The following is a 21,959-nucleotide window of genomic DNA, read 5'->3' as shown; positions in this document are numbered from 1 at the left end:
CTTTGTCTTTGAGCACCAAGATTTGTATATATTAGGAATGGGGACGATGTTAAAATCTCCACAGATTAGCAGGGATCCTTGTTTTATTTTGGATAATTTGGTTATAAGATCTTTAATAAAAGTGATTTGACCAGAATTGGGTGCGTATATAGATACTATTATATACATCTTATTATTGATATTACATATCTGCCTTCATCATCCAGAACGCTATCAACAAGCTGGAACGCTAGTCTTTTATTGCAATCGCTACCCCTCTCTTCTTTTTCGCCGCATATGACGCATAGATATGGGGGTCATTTTTATGTCATAATCTATGTGTATCTTCACGATTTAAATGAGTTTCTTGGACACATAGTATGTCCGCTTTGAGTGCCTGGGCTTCTTTCCATAATAACGATCTCTTGAAAGGGCTATTTAGACCTTTCTCATTAATGCTAGATATCTGAAATACCAGTGAATATCTTTTCTCTCAGCTCTACTATGCAGGGGATATGGACTTCTGTAACAAAAACCACAGAGGTCTGCTAACTTAAGACACCCTGAGTCTACAGCACAGAAACAGCGCCGCTCTATAGATTGTGTCAGGTATTGCAGCTCCGCTTCATTCTTTTGAAGAAAGATCTGATGTGTTAACTCTTTCACACCATCCTCTTTTATCTATTGATCATCCCCATTTATTCCAAATCCACAGACACAATTCTAGTTATATTTATTAATGTATTAAAAAAGCTTATTCTTACATGTAAAACAACAACCCCCATATAGCGGACACATCGTAACTAAGAAACGTGTTCTGCCTTCACCCACTGGCGTAATGCAGACGTGTGTGTATATACGAATATGTACACAGCGTGTGCCCAGAGGTGGCACCCACTGTGGGGCAATATTCCCTATGTCGCCAGAGTCCTCGTCACCAACGACCTCTTCACTGGGTAGTCCATGCCATGGGGGTGACTCGTGGCCTGTGTCAGACAATGTCATGTCTCCCGCTGGTACAGAACGGACGTTAGATGTTATCCGGAGACTCTGGGAAAAGAAAAGAGCGGGTCATCAGATACGGAGATGCCAGACAATGACACATACTATGGGTGCTCACTGACCCTGCAGTCACACTGGGGGGACACGAGGCTTTATCAGAGGCCGGCGCTTACACAGGATGCAGGAGGAATGCAGGGAAGCGGACGCCGGGGACGTGACAGGCACCGGAATGTAAGTATGTAGTGTTTTGGGTTTTTTTACATTTACAATGGTAACCAGGGTAAACATCGGGTTACTAAGTGCGGCCCTGCGCTTAGTTACCCGATGTTTACCCTGGTTACCCGGGGACTTCGGCATCGTTGGTCGCTGGAAAGCTGTCTGTGTGGCAGCTCTCCAGCGACCACACAACGACTTACCAACGATCACGGCCAGGTCGTATCGCTGGTCGTGATCGTTGGAAAGTTGCTGAGTGTGACGGTACCTTAAGAAATGTTCTTGCTTATTCTTCAAATTATTTTGTCCTCTTTAACCCCTGATACATGGGGCTTAATTATTCTGCAATGTTCATATTTGTATTTGTAATTTTATTTCAGTGTTCCGAAAAAGAAACAGTTTTCTATTATTCTTTAAGACTAGAAATATATCAGAGAAATGTGTTTTTCTTTTCTTTTTTTTTCATCCGGGATTGAAACGGGTTCAGACCAGCAGTTACTTTCTTTATTTCTCTTCCTCACTCTTCCTTTCTTTATCCCTACTTCTCCCTCTCTTGCTCTTTCGGCGCTGCACCCGGCACTCAGGAGCGGAGTGTGCGGCTACATGTATTCCTATGCGGCTGCACGCTCCGATCTGAGTGCCGGGTGCAGTGCCGGGTATTAACATGCGAGACTCATCTGAGTTTCTCACAAGTGAGTATGAGCCCTTACTCCATCTTTCTCTCTTCAGCTCTTTTTCCCTCTCTTCATCTCTCTGTCACTCAAGTTTTTCTTTCATTCTTTTTCTTTTTGTCTCTCTTTTCCTTTCTTTTCTTCTCATTGTGCTCCCCAGGGAATCATAATAGACTTTTTGAGAGCATTTACACATTATCCAGCATCCTGCGCTGCAGAGCTGATCTGGGGCTGCCCATACGCCTGGCTGCTGGCGATCATATGATCACTGGGGTGGGAGTAATGTTATTGCTTCCTAACCTGTATAACGCAGCGCTCAGTACGGCCTGCTCTCTGGGAAATGCAGCTGTCTGTGACATCCTGGCTCCTCGCTCCTGCACGATCTTGTGCAGCTATCTGTGACATCCCGGCTCCTCGCTCATGCACGATCTTGTGCAGCTGTCTGTGACATCCCGGCTCCTCGCTCCTGCACGATCTTGTGCAGCTATCTGTGACATCCCGGCTCCTCGCTCATACACGATCTTGTGCAGCTGTGACATCCCGCCTCCTCACTCCTGCGCGATCTTGTGAAGCTGTCTGACATCCCGGCTACTCGCTCCTGCACGATCTTGTGCAGCTGTCTGTGACATCCTGGCTCCTCGCTCCTGCACGATCTTGTGCAGCTGTCTCTGACATCCCGGCTCCTCACTCCTGCACGATCTTGTGCAGCTGTCTGTGACATCCCGGCTCCTCACTCCTGCACGATCTTGTGCAGCGGTCTGTGACATCCCGGCTCCTCACTCCTGCATGATCTTGTGCAGCTGTCTGTGACATCCCGGCTCCTCACTCCTGCATGATCTTGTGAAGCTGTCTCTGACATCCTGGCTCCTCACTCCTGCATGATCTTGTGCAGCTGTCTCTGACATCCCGGCTCCTCACTCCTGCACGATCTTGTGCAGCTGTCTGTGACATCCCGGCTCCTCGCTCCTGCACGATCTTGTGCAGCTGTCTGTGACATCCCGGCTCCTCGCTCCTGCTCGATCTTGTGCAGCTGTCTCTGACATCCCGGCTCCTCACTCCTGCATGATCTTGTGCAGCTGTGTGTGACATCCTGGCTCCTCGCTCCTGCACGATCTTGTGCAGCTGTCTCTGACATCCTGGCTCCTCGCTCCTGCACGATCTTGTGCAGCTGTCTCTGACATCCTGGCTCCTCGCTCCTGCACGATCTTGTGCAGCTGTCTCTGACATCCTGGCTCCTCGCTCCTGCACGATCTTGTGCAGCTGTGTGTGACATCCTGGCTCCTCGCTCCTGCACGATCTTGTGCAGCTGTCTCTGACATCTGCTGCTTACTTTCCAAGACTTACAAATTTATATGCAAACCATCCAGACGTTTTAAGACTTTAGGCCGTCTGCAAGTAAAGTGGTTGCCCACTTCATAAAGTGATACTTCGCAACCATTTGTACGATTTTCCCGCTACTATAATCTGCTGTGGATTTTATCTGCACAAATAAGCAGGTAAAATCCACAGATGACACAAATAAAAAAATATATATACAGGTCCTTCTCAAAAAATTAGCATATAGTGTTAAATTTCATTATTTACCATAATGTAATGATTACAATTAAACTTTCATATATTATAGATTCATTATCCACCAACTGAAATTTGTCAGGTCTTTTATTGTTTTAATACTGATGATTTTGGCATACAACTCCTGATAACCCAAAAAACCTGTCTCAATAAATTAGCATATCAAGAAAAGGTTCTCTAAACGACCTATTACCCTAATCTTCTGAATCAACTAATTAACTTTAAACACATGAAGGTGAAACAGAAAAACCAGAACCCCCGGAACAGCCCAGCCAAACCCAACCGGAGCAGAACACCAATCACAACAACCTGACAAAAGCCGGAATTAGGAAGATGGCAGATGAAGGCCAGGAGAGGTATGTCAGTGACTGGAAGAATGATATCATCAGCTCACAGAAACTGACCATGTACCGGAGCCTACAGAGAGACTACAGACTGGCCCCATATCTGGAGAAACTCCCGGACCCCAGAGACCGCCAGATCCTGAGCCGATATAGACTCAGTGCCCACAGTCTGGCCATCGAATGTGGCCGACACAGGCAGAGCTACAAGCCCAGGGAGGAAAGACTGTGCCAACACTGTGATCAGGAGGCCATAGAGGACGAAACCCACTTCCTGCTACACTACTCCAAATACTCAGCAGTGAGGGACACTCACTTCAGGAGACTCTCATCTCTTCCCAGACTTCATTACCATGAAGGAGGAAGAGAAAACCTATATCTTGCTGGGAGAAGAAGAGAGAGCGGTGGAGATAGCAGCGCGGTATGTGAGCGAATGTCATAGACTACGAGAAAGAGAACTATGATGCCATGGACTATAGCCCCCAACCTGGACCTGCCCCATCCACCTCCCCTATGCCATGGACTATAGCCCCCACCCTGGATCTGCCCCATCCATCTCCCCTATGCCATGGACTATAGCCCCCACCCTGGATCTGCCCCATCCACCTCCCCCCACAGCTCCTACCCAACATCCCCTCAGTCCCTATCCCTATTGCCTCTATACACTTGCTTTGGCAAAACTGATGTGTATTTGGTCCTGCCAATAAAGCTTCTTTGAATCTTGAATCACATGCAAAAGATACCTGAGGCTTTTATAAACTCCCTGCCTGGTTCATTACTCAAAACCCCCATCATGGGTAAGACTAGCGACCTGACAGATGTCAAGAAGGCCATCATTGACACCCTCAAGCAAGAGGGTAAGACCCAGAAAGAAATTTCTCAACAAATAGGCTGTTCCCAGAGTGCTGTATCAAGGCACCTCAATGGTAAGTCTGTTGGAAGGAAACAATGTGGCAGAAAACGCTGTACAACGAGAAGAGGAGACCGGACCCTGAGGAAGATTGTGGAGAAGGACCGATTCCAGACCTTGGGGAACCTGAGGAAGCAGTGGACTGAGTCTGGTGTGGAAACATCCAGAGCCACCGTGCACAGGCATGTGCAGGAAATGGGCTACAGGTGCCGCATTCCCCAGGTAAAGCCACTTTTGAGCTACAGAGAAGCAGCACTGGACTGTTGCTAAGTGGTCCCAAGTACTTTTTTCTGATGAAAGCAAATTTTGCATGTCATTCGGAAATCAAGGTGCCAGAGTCTGGAGGAAGACTGGGGAGAAGGAAATGCCAAAATGCCTGAAGTCCAGTGTCAAGTACCCACAGTCAGTGATGGTGTGGGGTGCCATGTCAGCTGCTGGTGTTGGTCCACTGTATTTCATCAAGGGCAGGGTCAATGCAGCTAGCTATCAGGAGATTTTGGAGCACTTCATGCTTCCATCGGCTGAAATGCTTTATGGAGATGAAGATTTCATTTTTCAGCACGACCTGGCACCTGCTCACAGTGCCAAAACCACTGGTAAATGGTTTACTGACCATGGTATTACTGTGCTCAATTGGCCTGCCAACTCTCCTGACCTGAACCCCATAGAGAATCTGTGGGATATTGTGAAGAGAAAGTTGAGAGACGCAAGACCCAACACTCTGGATGAGCTTAAGGCCGCTATTGAAGCATCCTGGGCCTCCATAACATCTCAGCAGTGTCACAGGCTGATTGCCTCCATGCCACGCCGCATTGAAGCAGTCATTTCTGCCAAAGGATTCCCGACCAAGTATTGAGTGCATAACTGAACATTATTATTTGATGGTTTTTTTGTTTGTTATTAAAAAACACTTTTATTTGATTGGATGGGTGAAATATGCTAATTTATTGAGACAGGTTTTTTGGGTTATCAGGAGTTGTATGCCAAAATCATCAGTATTAAAACAATAAAAGACCTGACAAATTTCAGTTGGTGGATAATGAATCTATAATATATGAAAGTTTAATTGTAATCATTACATTATGGTAAATAATGAAATTTAACACTATATGCTAATTTTTTGAGAAGGACCTGTATTTGGCATAAATGACATGAAGCCCTTTTCTGCTCTGCACTTTTCACAATGTAGCTCACATGCATTGTTATAGAAAAAAAATAATAAAAACCCCCACTAGTGACCCGTTTCCATGACTGGGGGGAGGCAGTGTGAATACACAGCGCTGCATGGCTGCCACCGGAGGACTGACCCACTAGTGATGGTAACCGGCACAGAGACTTTCTCACTTACCGGTCGCGGCTTGTGTGTGTGTTTTTCTCAGTTTAGGAAATGTGATAAAAGCATCATAAGCAAACAGGATCCCTGCTAGAATCCCAAAGACCTGCAAATAAAAATGAAGAGACATTTTTGGGACGAGTCATGAAGCATTGGGGCAGATTCTTAAAAAAGTCTTTAAAAAAAAAAAAAAAAACAGTTCTTGTTGCCCACATCAACCAATCACAGTGCAGCTTACATTTTTCCTCAGCATAATACAAAACCAAAGCTGCTCTGTCATTGGTTGCTATGAGCAACAAAAGAGATTTTATTTTTCCTTTTAGACCCTTAAGATCTCCATTGAGCCATTAGAGAAAAGTATCCGTGTTACCCATAAAGCTGGATTTTTCTCCAAGGCCGGCCTGATTCCCCATAGATCCAAGGACCGGCCGAGAGTCTCCTGACCTGGACGCGATAACCCCATTTCTGCCTATGAGGCTGTCGAGTTCTGGTCATGGAGACCCGCGACCGGTCCATGAATCACAGGCCGTACTGTGACGGTGACACCAGGATGTGTGAACGCGGCCTTAATATGAGATGAAGGGTCAGGATTCCCCATTTGAGAGTCATGTGAACGTGGCCCAAAAATCCCTACGGTCCGGTCAATCTCGTGCATGTGAATAGGGTTTCCGTATTTATGGAAAATCACAAGAAGTAATAATGCTTGTAATCTCACAGTTTGTTACTCACCGATCCGGCAATGCCAGGGCCATCACCCCCGCGGATCAGACACACTAAGGAGAGAATTAAGAAAAGACCGCCACCAATAGCAGCACGAAGGAAGTCCTAGAAACAAGGAATATATATCAGTAAAACATGTCCAGAATATATTGTCTGATCCCCATAGACAAGGCCTGAGAAACTGTGTGTCCGCATCTTTCCCAGCAGATGATGGCTGTGTTATTCAGCCATCATGTGCCCTGAACAGCCGCGGATGAAGCAGAGCGCCGGCCATAGCTGTTGGCATGGCAAATGCCGCTGTCAAACTCTTACAGGCGCCGGCTGGAGGAGCGTCATTCCACGCTCCCATCAGTGCGCCCATGATGTGTTTGCGGAGTGCCGATGGGTTGCCATGACAGCCAGGAGTCTGCTGACCACCCCTGTGCCTGTGATCACGGCACTCCTGTGAAAACTAGCCTGTGGCGTGGGGGGTTCATAGGAGATGGTGATTTTCTCTATACATAGAGCTGATGCATTTTTATCCATTGTACAAGTGACCGGATGATCGCAAGCTCCAAGTCCCCTAAGGGGACTAACAAATACAGTGAAAAGTTTAAAAAAAATATTTAAAAAAAGAAAAATTTGAAATATATAAAAGTTTAAATCACCCCACTTTTCCTGTATTAAAAATTAATGAAGAAGTAAGAAAAATAAACATATTTGGTATTGCTGCGTTCATAAAATTCCGCTCTATCAAAACATAAAATAAACCGATCAGTAAACGGCGTATCGAGAAAAAAATCAAAATAACAAAATTGTGCTTCTTTGCAACAACACAAGAAAATGTAATTACAGGCGATCAAAATATCGTACCTATCCTAAAGTGATATCAATAAAACCACTGACTCAGGGCGCAAAGAACAAGCCCGCACACAGGTCTGTATCCCGAAAACTGAACCGTTACGGCTCTCGGAAAAGGGAGACACAAGAAAAATGTTTTGTTTTTTTTGTTTTGTTTTTTTTTTTTTACAAAATTCAGGTTTTTTTTCACCACTTAAATAAAATAAGAAACTACTCATGTTTGGTATCTGCGTAATCGGAATGACCCAGAGAATCATAAATGGCAGGTAGTTTTACCATATAGCAAGCATGGTAAATTAAAAAAAAAAAACGATTGTGGAATTGTGCTTTTGTTTCTCTTACTTAAAGTTATGGCTCTTCAAATAAGGAAAGGGGGGGAATAAAAACAAAAAAATTAAAAATCGCCAATCATGAAGGGTTTCAATATATGTAACCTTATTTTTTTTTTAAAGTCATTTTCTGACGATATCTTTAAAATGTGGATACAATTTAAAATTTGTAAAAAAAAAAAAAAAGATTTAGTAAGGTAGTAGGGGTGCCCCAAAGTAATATTTTTTTTAATATTACTACCCCCTAAGACCCCAAAATATTGGGAAACACTGGATGATTTGCAGTATAATCAATGTGACACTAGGGGGCGCAACAATCCTATATATGGAGTATGCAGATGTAAGGATGAAATCACATCACCAGAATGATGCAAAATCTGCGGGAAACCCAACAGGATCCGGACAGACCCCACTGTAAGATAATGGCCGCCTGACGGGTCAGCCACAACGCTATGGTGTCTACTGGGAACGGGAGCCAGAGTGCAGATGTGAACAGACCCCCACTGACCCAGCTATCCAGTGCACAGGCGATAACTGGCTTAAAGCTCAATACACTCTTTAAAAGTCATATTCTGATGACACATTCCCTTTAAGAGTCACGGCCCTGAACTTCTTACAAGTTATCAGACCCGCCATCGATGCTGCAGATCAGTTTACCTGATTATCCTTATCGCCAGCTCAGGACCTCAGAGAGAGAAGTCTGAGCATGTGATTCCTACTTATTTTCATGGCCCACGCTGCGGCCAGCCCCCTCCACCCCTGTTATAGGTACATATGGCAGCCTTCCTGTCGCCGGAGTATTTGCGGCTGACGACTCTCTTTTTCGTCCGTGACATGACATTTCTGCAGAACTGATCGGTACTTACGGTCCAGCCCCAATGGATGAATGCAATCTGTTGGTCGTAGCGGGCTGCGAAGAGGAAGAAGAAGAGGACGGAGAATATGAGCTCAGTGATTGCCACGCCGAGGTATCCGGGAGTGTTTGAGGCCGCGTAACAAATCAGGACCACGAGACAGATGGCCTGCGGAGAGAAAAGACGCAGAATTAGCGCAAGTCAGCAGTGCCAGGGCGAAACCCAGAGCAAAAGCGCAGCACGCTATACGGCCATAATACCATATGATATATAGTGCCGCCATGCATAGCAGAGATTACACAATGCGCCATAACTACCGCAATATAGTAAGAGTATAAAATAAAAATACCGCAAAAAAAACACCCAGAAAGTATCCGTTCTAGGACAACCCCATCAATCACTGGTTTGTGAGCACTGTATGGCAGTATTATGTAGGCGCAGTTATTTGGTATTATATATAATTGGTATGGCTGGAATAGGAGCGAAGTTGCCGTACACATCTATACATAGTACAGGTGGGTCGTCTAAACTCACCAATGGCAGAAACTAATCCGCTGTCACTTAAAGGGATAGTACTTTAGGAAACCCAAAATATGAATTAATAGAGGGGAGTCCTCAGTCACGATTTTCATCTCGTGACCAACGTGGAGAGCAGCTTCAGTGTCTCTGGCTCTGTAGGACCCGTCCTGACCTGAATCACATAGATTGATGGGAATGTACACAATGTAATGCTTAGTTTCTCCTCTAGTTGTGCTGCAGAGCAATATAACACTTGCTGATTGCAGACGATCACTAGGGTTCCAGCATGGAGACACTTCCTTAAAGGGGACCTTTCACTGGATTTTTTTCAATTTATTCTGAGTATCTCCTCCAGTTGCCACTTCTCTACTGATTTTAGAACAGTTTTTCTTTTTCTTCTGTGCCCCTCCGTTACAAAGTCATGCAAATTTTTCCCTTCAACAACAGGGCGTATACAAGGTCCTGTAGGATACGCCTACATAAAAGAAATTTACATCTTCACTTTCGGAGAGGCATAACTTTGGAACGAAGGGGCACAGAAGAAAAAGAAAAACTGTTCCAGAATCAGTGGAGCTGTTGGAGGAGGTGCTCAGTTTAAAATAAAAAAAATCCAGGGAATGTGGAGAATCCCTTTAAATGTAGCCAGTCTCTACAGTCGGAGGCCAGCACTAAAGAACGATGTGACGAATTCATGGTTATCTCTAAGTTTGATAGTCTTGAGGTCGGGGAGGCAATGGGCAGGCGACATGATCACCTTCCTCGGCTGACCGCTCTGTCCTCTGGTCTATAAGACCAAGATTGATTCTTCTGGTGATATTGGTGACCTCCACGTAGGATGAGGAATTATTCTCATTCTTGGGGAAATTTTAGCTGCCTACATAAAGTCTTGGGCGCCTTCTGTGCAGTTAATTAGTTTTCACACTTTAGTTTTCTGCCAGGAAAATCCTACAAATTCTCTCAATGTGAGACCCCATAAAATTCTGCATGGTCTACATAATATAATATGCTTAACCCCGTCATGACTACGCAATTTTCTGTGTTTTTTTTTATTATTATTTTCGCTTTTTCCTCCTCTTCTTCCAAGAGCCATAATTTTTTTAGTTTAGCGTCCACATACCAGTATAAGGTCTTGGTTTTTGCGGGACGAGTTGTACTTTTGAACCACGCCATTGATTTTACCATATAATTTACCAGAAAATGAGAAAAAAATCCCAAGTGAAGTGAAATTGCAAAATAAAGTGCAATTCCGCAATTGTTTTTTGGGTTTCTTATTAACATTGTTCACTATATGGTAAAACTGACCTTCCGTTATCATTCTCCGAGTCAGTACAAGTGCGCAGATATCAAACATGTATATTTTTTTTATTTTATTTAAGTGGTAAAACAAAATTTTAAAAAATTGAGAAAAAAACTATTTTTTTGCTGTGTTGCCATTTTCCAAGACCAGTAACGTAAGTAATTTTTCAGGATCTGGGGCTGGGTGAGGGCTTATTTTTTGCGCCCTGAGCTGACATTTTATTGATACCATTTTGGGGTAGATATGGTGTTTTAATCACCTGTTATTGCAATTTTGCAGTGGTAAAAAAAAAAAATCTGGCATTTCGATTTTTTTTCTCTTTATCGATCGGATTAATTTATTTAATATTTTCATAGATTGGAGTTTTACGAAAGCAACGAGTATTTTTTTATTGTTTTATTTTAATTGGGCAAAAGGGGGGTGATTTTAACTTTTGTGAGTTTTTTTTTAATTTTTTTTACATTTTTAAAAACATTTTTCCCCACTTTATACTATATTTGTTAGTCCCCTTAGGGAACTTGAAGTTGCAATCGTCTGATCGCTTTTACTATACGCAGCAGGGCATCACCACTGATATTTATAGAGAAAATCACATTCTCCTATGAACGCCAGCCACAGGCTGCCATTCACAGGAGTATCACAATGACAAGCAAACGGGCCATCAGCAAATCCCCGGCGGTCATGGCAACCCATTAACACCCCAGGATCATGCCACGGGTGCACAGAAGGGTCTGAGACAAAGTCACGACATATGACGTAAATGTACGTCATATGTCTTGAAGGGGTTAATGTAGAGTCACTATAAAATTCAGACTTATTATGTAGAGATCTGATGTTCCAGGCATCGGAAATCTAGTGAAAGATATATGCAAATCAGCATATATGCACAAAGAAGCAGCAGCAAATACATTAATAACAAATTTTTTTCAAGCAGTCAGAAACGACAATTCAGGAAACTTTATTTTTGGAGTTTTTGGAAAAGTTTATAGTTTCCTGAAGCAGTTCTGAAAAATCCTGAAGCAGAAAATACAACTTTCAAAAGACTGAATATATGACCAGAAAAATGGAAATGAATAGGAAGGGTCTTCAGAAAGAATTCAGAAAGATGTAGACGTTTATACTAACAACTGAATGTAGACAGAGAAATTATATGTAAGAAAACAATGAAACATGCTTCCCGCTACAGATGAGTACTCACCAATCTGTAATAGATTTTTCAGTGCGGATATGCTGTCATTGTTCTCGACAGCACATTGTTACATGGGATAATGAGCTGCCGAGAACGACGATCTTTTGTGCAAACCGAGAGATCATCTCACCCGACCAATGAGCGTTTTGCTTGTTCGTCAGGGGATCTGCAACCTGTTTACACTGCGTGAAACGAGCATTTGTAGGAACGATAATCGGTCAACTTCAAAGTGCAGGAGCGGAGAGGGTCATACAGAAAATCACAGGGGCACAACGTGATGCGGCCATTCAGATGAGCTAATAATCGTTTATAGGAACGCTCGTTCCCAGCTATCTATTACTGACGTGTAAACAGGCTGCCCATCACCTGACGTACGTTGGTCGGAAGTAATGAGTCTTATGCCGGCATGAAAATCATGGTTACCTGCAAGACATTGCCCGTGTAATCAGGGAACGTGCTGGAGCTACGCATGATGTTCCATCACATACAACCGTTTTATGCGCAGACTGTAAACAGGGCAGTAAATGGCGGCTGATTGGCTTGTATGGCCTGGATCGGCTCATCTAAAGGCGCCATTAGCAGTATGTCATGGGTACAGCGCTGCCGCTGGACCGTGTGATCCAACTCTCAGGTCTCCTTCAGACATCCGTCATTTTTCACATTTGCAATAAACCGGTCCGAGGGTCATCAGTGTTTTTTTTTTTCTTATCAGCGTTTCATCGGTGTTTTTGCACGTATGAAAAAACGAATAAATTAAACGCTTCTCCAATTAATTGCAATGTCAATGATGGACAGCGCAGAGATGCCATCGGCGTCCTGTCCGCCATTTTTACGGACCCATAGATCTGCATGAAGGATTCTGATCCGTGACTCTGATCTAAAACTTGTGCTTTTCCCCATTCATTTGAATGGATGAAAATTGCTGCAAAAACGCAGAACTTGGAATAGATTCTTCGTACAGATCAGATGATTTTGCCCAAATAGAGAAAATGAACAGGAGCAAAATTTTGTGCAAATTGAAATAATGTTTTAATTCTTAAATAAAAACCATATAGGTGCTGCCATAAGGACGCGGGGCGCAGTCACTGGAAAGTTCTGGCGGTCTCCGCTTATAGGTAGAACATATGCTGGGCGACTCAGGAAACATTACCCTCCATGTGTTACTCATTCCTTCCCCAGAAGGCGCAGCGAGTGCAATTTACAGCCATCACCACACAGAAGCGGCTGTGGTCACTGCAGATTGTTAGTCATCCAGAGACTCAGGAAGCTTGTCATCTGTCCGAATGGACGCAGACACTTGTGCCGAGAGTTTGGAGTAGAAACTTGAAGATTTTGAAAAGTTTTGCATTCTTTTTAAGAAGGTTGGTTTTTGGAGAGTTTCCGCCCAAGTAGACTGTAGTCTGCAGTAGATATTTTGCTGAGTGCTTAAAAGGGATGTCCAGGTTTGTGATCGGGTCTGTGTGACCATAAGTATATGATTTGCATAGTTCTGGACACATTACGACTAGACGTGCTTAGCTGCGCACATTTAGTCGGCAGGTGACCACATATATGCAGATTACATACATGACCTGCTCTCAACGCCGACACTGGAGAATCATGACAGCGTGCACTGCCCGTGCTGCGAGGAGTCACAAGTCTGCAGTCACACTGACTTCATCACAAACATGGGCAACCCCTTTAAAAGAAGCTCCAAAGGCTTAACATTTACAGGCGAGTTATGAAGCGTACCCGCCTGAAAAAGACGCTGTGTGCACATACCCCAACCAACTCTCCAATCAAAACTTGCGGTTAAATTAGATAGAACTTAAAGGTGTTTGTTTTACTAATAACTGTATAGCTTTTCATGCTGTTTTATTTGTGTGGAGACTAAATTGCCTCAACAGGTACAAATGACAAACACTGCGAATTCCATGCCCCCTATCTATGATAATCCTGGGCTACACGGCTACTATGGCCAAAGATCACTGCAATGTAGTGCAGGTGACTGGAGTCATACTGTGACCCATAAGGTCCTGTGACTGCGACAAGCAAGTTGCAAAAAATCCAACTGGGATTGACTTTTGCAACATGCTTAACGCAGTTGCGGTACCTCTGAGGTTGCAAGGCGAAACCATTCATCTGCATTATTCTGTGATCCGTACCCCTGAGGTTGCAAGGCGAAGCCATTCATCTGCAATATTCTGTGATCCGTACCCCAGAGGTTGCAAGGCGAAACCATTCATCTGCATTAGTCTGTGATCCGTACCTGTTGTGAATTCTGCTTTTGGGTTCCCTCCAGTGGTTGTAGATGGTAATGCAGTTGTCCCTGAGTTGCAGTCCTGGTCAGGTGTTTCTGCTGACTGCAGTTCTGACTGGGGTATTTAGGTGTGCAGGATTCATTAGTCCTTGCCAGTTGTCCATGGTTCTGGGAGGTTTTGGATCTTGGTCTGGTTCCTCCTGCCTTGCTGCCAATTCAGCAAAGATAAGTGTCTGGTTTTTGTTTCTGTGGCACACATGCTGTGTGCTTAATAATTCTGTGCTATTCATTTGTTTTCTCTTGTCCAGCTTAGATTGTGTCAGTGTTTTCTCAGTCTTGTTGGATTCTCTGGAGATGCAGATATACGCTCCACATCTTTAGTTAGATGGTGGAATTTTTTGTATTTTCTGCTGTGGATATTTTTGGAAGGATTTTAATACTGACCGCTTAGTATTCTGTCCTATCCTTTCCTATTTTAGCTAGAGTGGCCCCTTTTGCTAAATCCTGTTTCCTGCCTGCGTGTGTCTTTTCCTCTACTACTCACAGTCAATATTTGTGGGGGGCTGCCTATCCTTTGGGGTTCTGCTCTGAGGCAAGGTAGAATTCCTATTTCCATCTATAGGGGTATTTAGTCCTCCGGCTGTGTCGAGGTGTCTAGGATTTGTTAGGCACACCCCACGGCTACTTCTAGTTGCGGTGTTAAGTTCAGGATTTGCGGTCAGTACAGTTTACACCAACTCCAGAGAAAGTTCCATGCGGCTCCAAGGTCACCGGATCATAATACGTACCCCTGAGGTTGCAAGGCGAAACCATTCATCTGCATTATTCTGTGATCCATACCCCTGAGGTTGCAGGGTGAAACCATTCATCTGCAATATTCTGTGATCCGTACCCCAGAGGTTGCAAGGCGAAACCATTCATCTACAATATTCTGTGATCTGTACCCCTGAGGTTGCAAGGCGAAACCATTCATCTGCAATATTCTGTGATCTTTGGTCGTGGTGCAAACTGTGTCTCTGCTAAAGTGGCCATGTAGCCCCAGCCTAAGACTTTTCCAACATTTCCTAAACTTTTTTCAACAGATGCAAACAAAAGCATGTCTCCTGGGCCGCGGTGTAAATTTTGGAACAAGCACACCAAACATAATAGTATTGCCCTGCTATGTGGCGCCATTATATATCCTTGCCTGCATATACAAGTATGACCTTCCTTGACCCAAATTCAGACGTATATGGCCGTCGGAAAACCGCCCCCTACTTCCCAGGATCCCAAACTCTTCTATTGATCAGCCGTGATGTCACATGTGCGTGACACCACAATGTGATGTAACACCAGGCTGACTAATGAAAAAAAAGAGCTGGGGTCTGTGTTCTGGGCCCCCATACATTCTGAGGATGAAGGCGATGCAGCGTAGTGGCCTGTTAATTCCCAGGATCAGTAGGGTTCCAGAACCTGGACCTGAAGCAATGGCATATCCCATCGATGGGAGATCCCTTTAATGAGAAGGTAATTAAGTCACTCTCTTTCTAGAGCAGGATTATTGGTAGGGTAACTACTCCGAATCCTTCACCACTACTGGGACCCGCATCTATCTCAAGAATGGGTTCCTGCTGGGCACCACTGTCGGTGTAAAGGTGACCGCACATGTCCATTTCTCCACAAGATATATGAGAGCCCAGGAAATTACCAAGTTGCTCGCCAATGTTCAGAATTCTAATTCAAATTTAAGAAATTGGTTGTTCTCAGATTTTTTTTTTTTTAGCCAAATCCATTAAAAAAATTAAAATCCATACAGACATCTCCGGAGAGGGGACACGTCACCCTCACACTGAACATATGGGATTAATTATAATTGGGGAATAGAGAAAGAGCTGACACTTCAAGCTCCATTGAAGTAGGGACCCCCTGCAGTCATCAGGTAAATACAGTAGAGATCTGATCTGAGTAGGGGACACCAATTTCAGAGGGAGGTGAGTACACTTGCAATTCTACAGCTTTCTCTGTTCGAAGCACTGGTCCCCGGACCTTTTGGAGCCAGTAATCAGTGATGAATATTGGGGTTTGCATCGATCCGATATTTATGGGAGATATACTTTTGCCGTTGTAGTGAAGGGACAAACATAACGCATTCACTCAAATTCACTCATAACCCCTTGAAAAATAATATCGCTCTGATAGATGATGCTATCCATGCCACGTTTCATCTCCTGGAAGGCATAGACCTGCTCAGTCCTGGAAGGTACAGCTTGCTGTGGGTTCTGTACATTTTCCTAAGGAGTAAATCCCTCCGCTAACCTCTGAGCCAGGTTTAGAAATGTTCTTTTATTATTCCTTTTATTTTATGCAATTGTTTACATTGTATTTTTTTTTTAATAAAGGTACAGCCCACTTTAATCCTGATCTGCACATCACAGTATTCATGTAGGGGCACATCCAGGAGAGACCCCGATGTGGACTTTGGCTGTGAGGCTGGAAATCGATAACAAATGTCCCAGTTTCTGAAATACTTTCCATTCCCCATCTCACCAGAGCAGAGCGGACAATCCTGTACTTTCCTGATAGCCACTGACAGAATTACGTATCATTCCCTCCATCCCGGAAAACCTTCTGTACAGCGGCGTAACTTGAAGCTTGCGGACCCCAATGCAAAATCTCCGACCAGGGACCTCAACTATCAAACGTCTTCTCATCTGGGCCAAAGGGGCTCTAGGGTTTGGGTGCGACTGCAACCACTGCACCTACCATAGGCCCCCGCTTATGTCTGATAACGAAGAGCAGACGTGCAGATAGGCTTTCCTTCACTTGGGGCAAAGATTTAGGCTCAGGTCCAAGGCCAGCATCAGACCGGGAAAATACTGGTGCCCATGGGGAAACCACTCTGCTTGGGGTTACATTTCACAACATCTGCTGTACATGTAGAGTCTTAGGCTATGTGCACACGTTGCAGATTATTTGCGGTTTTCTAGCGTTTTTGCGCTATAAAAACGCTATAAAACCGCAAATAATCTGCATACATTAAGCATCCTATCATTTTTAATGAAATCCGCAATTTCTGTGCACATGATGTGCGTTTTTCCGCATGAAAAACGCATTGCGGAAAAATAATGAACCTGCTCATTAATTTTGCGTTTTTTTCGCGGTTTTCCCACTGTCTAATGCATTGGGAAATGTCCGGAAAAAAACGCGCAAAAAACGCGCATGCGGATTTTATGCGGAAATCTGCCAGAAATGTCCGGATTTCCCCAGGAATTTTCTGCATGAATTCCTGAACGTGTGCACATAGCCTTAGGGTATGTGCACACGTCAGGATTTCTTGCAGAAATTTTCCTGACAAAAACCGGACATTTCTGCCAGAAATCCGCATGCGTTTTTACCGCGATTTTGGTGCGTTTTTTCCCAAATGCATAGAATTGCGGGAAAAACGCAGAAAATCCGCAAAAATAATGAACATGCTCATTTTTTTTACCGCAATGCGTTTTTTTCGCGGAAAAAACGCATCCATGTGCACAAAACATGCAGAATGCATTCTAAATGATAGAATGCATAATGTATGCGTTTTTAATGAGTTTTTATAGCGTTTTTAGCGCGAAAAAATACGCGAAAAAAACCTGTACGTGTGCACATAGCCTTATAGTGCTGTGATTGGAGCACAATGACTTCTTACCAAAGGTTGAAAATGGGGAGAAAAAGTTCTTCTGACCTTAATCAACGCCCGATGAAGGTCCCCATGTCGGCCATGTTTGTGCACCCGTGAAGCCCAGCCACATAGGCTTTATAGGAGGTCGGTAATGTTACCATACACTGCAATATGACAGTATGGCGTCGTATTTTACAAGATCCATAGTTCCAGTCCCTTAGGATGACCAACAAAAGTGTAAAAAAATCTATATATATTCTATTAAAATAAAATGAAAAAAAAAAAAAACATCAAAATTCAGAAACTGAAAAAATAGAGATAAATAACATATTTCAGATCACCAAAATTGTAAAAAATAGAAATTTTTTGATTCTGAGAAAAAAAAGGAATAAAATAAGATCACAAAGTCGTATGGACCCCAATAAAAAGGACGGGTCATAACAAAAAGAAAAAAAAAACCAAGCACTGATACATTGACTGAAAAATAGAAAAGGTTATAGATCTTGGAAAGTGACAAGGACACATCGAAATGGAAGACCAGGACTATGGCACCAATGAACCAGGACTATGGCACCCTTGGACCAGGACTATGGAACTCATGGACCAGGACTATGGAACCCATGGATCAGGACTATGGCACCCATGGACTAGGAGTATGGCACCCATGGACCAGGACTATGGAACTCATGGACCAGGACTATGGCACCCATGGACCAGGACTATGGCACCCATGGACCAGGACTATGGCACCCATGGACCAGGACTATGGAACTCATGGACCAAGACTAGGTCACTCATGGACCAAGACTAGGTCACCCATGGACCAGGAGTATGGCACCCATGGACCAGGACTATGGAACTCATGGACCAGGACTATGGCACCCATGGACCAGGAGTATGGCACCCATGGACCAGGACTATGGCACCCATGGACCAGGACTATGGCACCCATGGACCAGGACTATGGCACCCATGGACCAGGACTATGGCACCCATGGACCAGGACTATGGCACCCATGGACTAGGAGTATGGCACCCATGGACCAGGACTATGGAACTCATGGACCAAGACTATGGCACCCATGGACCAGGACTATGGCACCCATGGACCAGGAGTATGGCACCCATGGACCAGGAGTATGGCACCCATGGACCAGGAGTATGGCACCCATGGACCAGGACTATGGAACTCATGGATCAGGACTATGGCACCCATGGACCAGGACTATGGCACCCATGGACCAGGACTATGGCACCCATGGACCAGGACTATGGCACCCATGGACCAGGACTATGGCACCCATGGACCAGGACTATGGCACCCATGGACCAGGACTATGGCACCCATGGACCAGGACTATGGCACCCATGGACCAGGAGTATGGCACCCATGGACCAGGAGTATGGCACCCATGGACCAGGAGTATGGCACCCATGGACCAGGACTATGGCACCCATGGATCAGGAGTATGGCACCCATGGACCAGGACTATGGCACCCATGGACCAGGACTATGGCACCCATGGACCAGGACTATGGCACCCATGGACCAGGACTATGGAACTCATGGACCAGGAGTATGGCACCCATGGACCAGGAGTATGGCACCCATGGACCAGGAGTATGGCACCCATGGACCAGGAGTATGGCACCCATGGACCAGGACTATGGAACTCATGGACCAGGACTATGGAACCCATGGACCAGGAGTATGGCACCCATGGATCAGGACTATGGCATCCATGGACCAGGACTATGGAACTCATGGACCAAGACTATGGCACCCATGGATCAGGAGTATGGCACCCATGGACCAGGAGTATGGCACCCATGGACCAGGCACCCATGTGCTGGCATACCCTGTCCTGCTGAGTACCCTGCCAGATGCCAACCTGCACAACTTATTCGCGAACAGACACTTCTGCAAAAACGTCAAAAAGAGTGCTATATTTCTAGAATACAACAGTGGGGAAAAGGGCAAAGACAATGGGACGTGTTGTCATCTCAGCCTCCTCCCAGCGATCCCTAGAAATGCCGCCATCTGGGCACCGCGTAGGACTGGCCGCTCCTAAGTAGGTGGCACCCCCCTGCCCCGGTCCACAGCACTCTGCCCCCCACCCTGATGCCACAGCTCTCCGCCATAGAGGATTGAGGGGGCAGAATAAGGAGGGAAGCCGGGCACCAGAGGAGGGTGCAGGAGAGCGCCCCGTGGTGGAGGGGCCAGGGGCTGCCATGTGCCCGCACTCACCGCCTCAGCTGCCAGGGTCGCCCCCTTCCTCGTGCGGACATAGGCTGTGAGCAGGCTCGTACAGCTGGCGCTCTGCTCGGCTCCGGACTCCGACATGCTGCTGGCACCGGGCACGGATGGAGCACTGGGAGCTGTCACTGGGCGGTACCGGGCGCTCCCGGGGGTGTGTGCTGAGGCCGAGGCTCCGGGTGAGGGGACGGAGGCTGCGGCTAGTTCTCACAGGAATCCCTGTGTGTGTATGGGCGGGAGATTATTGTAGAATGCTCTGTGCAACAAGTGTGAAGCCATCGTTACCCTGCAGCGGGGGGCACGGGAGGGGTTAACAGAGGGAGGGTACGGCCGGGCCGGGCTGTCGGGGGTTAACGGGCCGTGCCCGGGAAGAATGGGGGCTCTGTGGCCATCAGCATGTGGGCGGAGGGCAGGGAAGAGGGTACACCGGCATATAAAGGGTTACACCAACACAGAAGGGGCTACATCGGCACAGAAGGGGGTATACCTACCGGCACAGAAGGGGTTACACCGGCACAGAAGGGGTTACACCGGCACAGAAGGGGTTACACCGGCACAGAAGGGGTTACACAGGCACAGAAGGGGCTACATCGGCACAGAAGGGGTTACACAGGCACAGAAGGGGGTATACCGGTACAGAAGTGGGAACATTGGCACAGAAGGGGTTACACCGGCACAGAAGGGGCTACACAGGCACAGAAGGGGTTACACCGGCACAGAAGAGGTTACACCGGCACAGAAGGAGGTATACCGGCACAGAAGTGGGAACATTGGCACAGAAGAGGTTACATCGGCACAGAAGGGGCTACATCGGCACAGAAGGGGTTACACCGGCACAGAAGGGGTTACACAGGCACAGAAGGGGCTACATCGGCACAGAAGGGGTTACACAGGCACAGAAGGGGGTATACCGGTACAGAAGTGGGAACATTGGCACAGAAGGGGTTACACCGGCACAGAAGGGGCTACACAGGCACAGAAGAGGTTACACCGGCACAGAAGGAGGTATACCGGCACAGAAGTGGGAACATTGGCACAGAAGAGGTTACATCGGCACAGAAGGGGCTACATCGGCACAGAAGGGGTTACACCGGCACAGAAGGGTATACCGGCACAGAAGGGGGAACATTGGCACAGAAAGGGGTACACTGGCACAGAAGGTGGTATACCGGCACACTTTTACACTGGCACAGAAGGGGGTACACTGCATAGAAGGTTACACTGTTACAGCGGCACAGAAGGGGTTACACTGGCACAGAAGGGGTTACAACATCCAGAAAAGAAATTACAGAAATGCAAATCTTTACGTTTTCTGACAAGTGTTTCTATTTTATTATTTTAGCTTAACCCCTTCTGTGCCAGCATCCTGCGCTATATAGGCATGGCTGATTAACCCCGTCCGTGCCTGCCTCCTGCATGCACCTGGCCACACAGCACCTTTTTTTTGGGCTGCTGCCTATTCTTTCTAGGTGTGGCTTGTTAACCCCTTACATGCCAGCCTGATACAGCTGAATGATCTGGGATATTGGAACAGATTTCCATTAGTCTGTGACCTGATTGCCGGAGGCTACAGAACGGATAGATCAGGGGTGTCAAACTGCATTCCTCGAGGGCCGCAAACCATGCGTGTTTTCAAGATTTCCTTAGCTTTGCACAAGGTGCTGCAATCATTACGTGTGTAGGTGATTACATTATCACCTGTGCAGTACAAGGAAATCCTGAAAACATGACCTGTTTGCAGCCCTTGAGGAATGCAGTTTGACACCCCTGGGATAGATGAAGGTCCGTATCACTGACCCCCCGGCTATTACACTCTCTGATCAGTGCAGTCAGTTTTCATTGCTTGGAATGAATGATACCTTTTTAAATTCCTTTAATCCAGAATCGGATAATCTAGAAAGGCCGACACTCCAACAAGACTGAGCAGAGAGGGAATGAAGTCCACGCGGGAAGGGTAAACTGGTTTTGTGCAGGTAAAAATATGAAGCGGATTACAACAGCCGGCGAATCTCCTCCACGCGCGGTGTTATTTTCTGTTGCAGACATTTTGCTTTGTG

The 21,959-nt window shown here is 45.7% G+C and overlaps 1 protein-coding gene across 1 annotated transcript; it reads right to left on the bottom strand.

Annotated features, from left to right (window-relative positions):
- Positions 1–695: 695 nt before the first annotated feature.
- On the bottom strand, positions 696–20,135 carry PLP2 (proteolipid protein 2). The gene is made up of 5 exons (XM_069748338.1): positions 19,894–20,135; positions 8,777–8,932; positions 6,751–6,846; positions 6,037–6,127; positions 696–1,029 (listed from the first exon to the last, which is right to left on the bottom strand). Exons 1-5 carry the CDS (start codon positions 19,987–19,989, stop codon positions 1,010–1,012), a joined length of 459 nt encoding a protein of 152 aa, XP_069604439.1. The 5' UTR covers positions 19,990–20,135; the 3' UTR covers positions 696–1,009.
- Positions 20,136–21,959: the final 1,824 nt, after the last annotated feature.

This window comes from Ranitomeya imitator, chromosome 2, assembly GCF_032444005.1.
Source record: "Ranitomeya imitator isolate aRanImi1 chromosome 2, aRanImi1.pri, whole genome shotgun sequence".
Taxonomy (NCBI): domain Eukaryota; kingdom Metazoa; phylum Chordata; class Amphibia; order Anura; family Dendrobatidae; genus Ranitomeya; species Ranitomeya imitator.
Note: the sequence above shows the minus strand (reverse complement) of the source record. Positions and strands in the feature narration are given on the sequence as shown.

Excerpts from the sequence above, each read along its gene's own strand:
- PLP2 (XM_069748338.1), bottom strand. The coding sequence starts at position 19,989 with ATGTCGGAGTCCGGAGCCGAGCAGAGCGCCAGCTGTACGAGCCTGCTC. Across the intron at positions 8,933-19,893 it reads CGACCCTGGCAGCTGAGGCG|GCCATCTGTCTCGTGGTCCT; the intron begins GTGAGTGCGGGC and ends TTCTCTCCGCAG. Across the intron at positions 6,847-8,776 it reads TCATCCATTGGGGCTGGACC|GACTTCCTTCGTGCTGCTAT; the intron begins GTAAGTACCGAT and ends CCTTGTTTCTAG.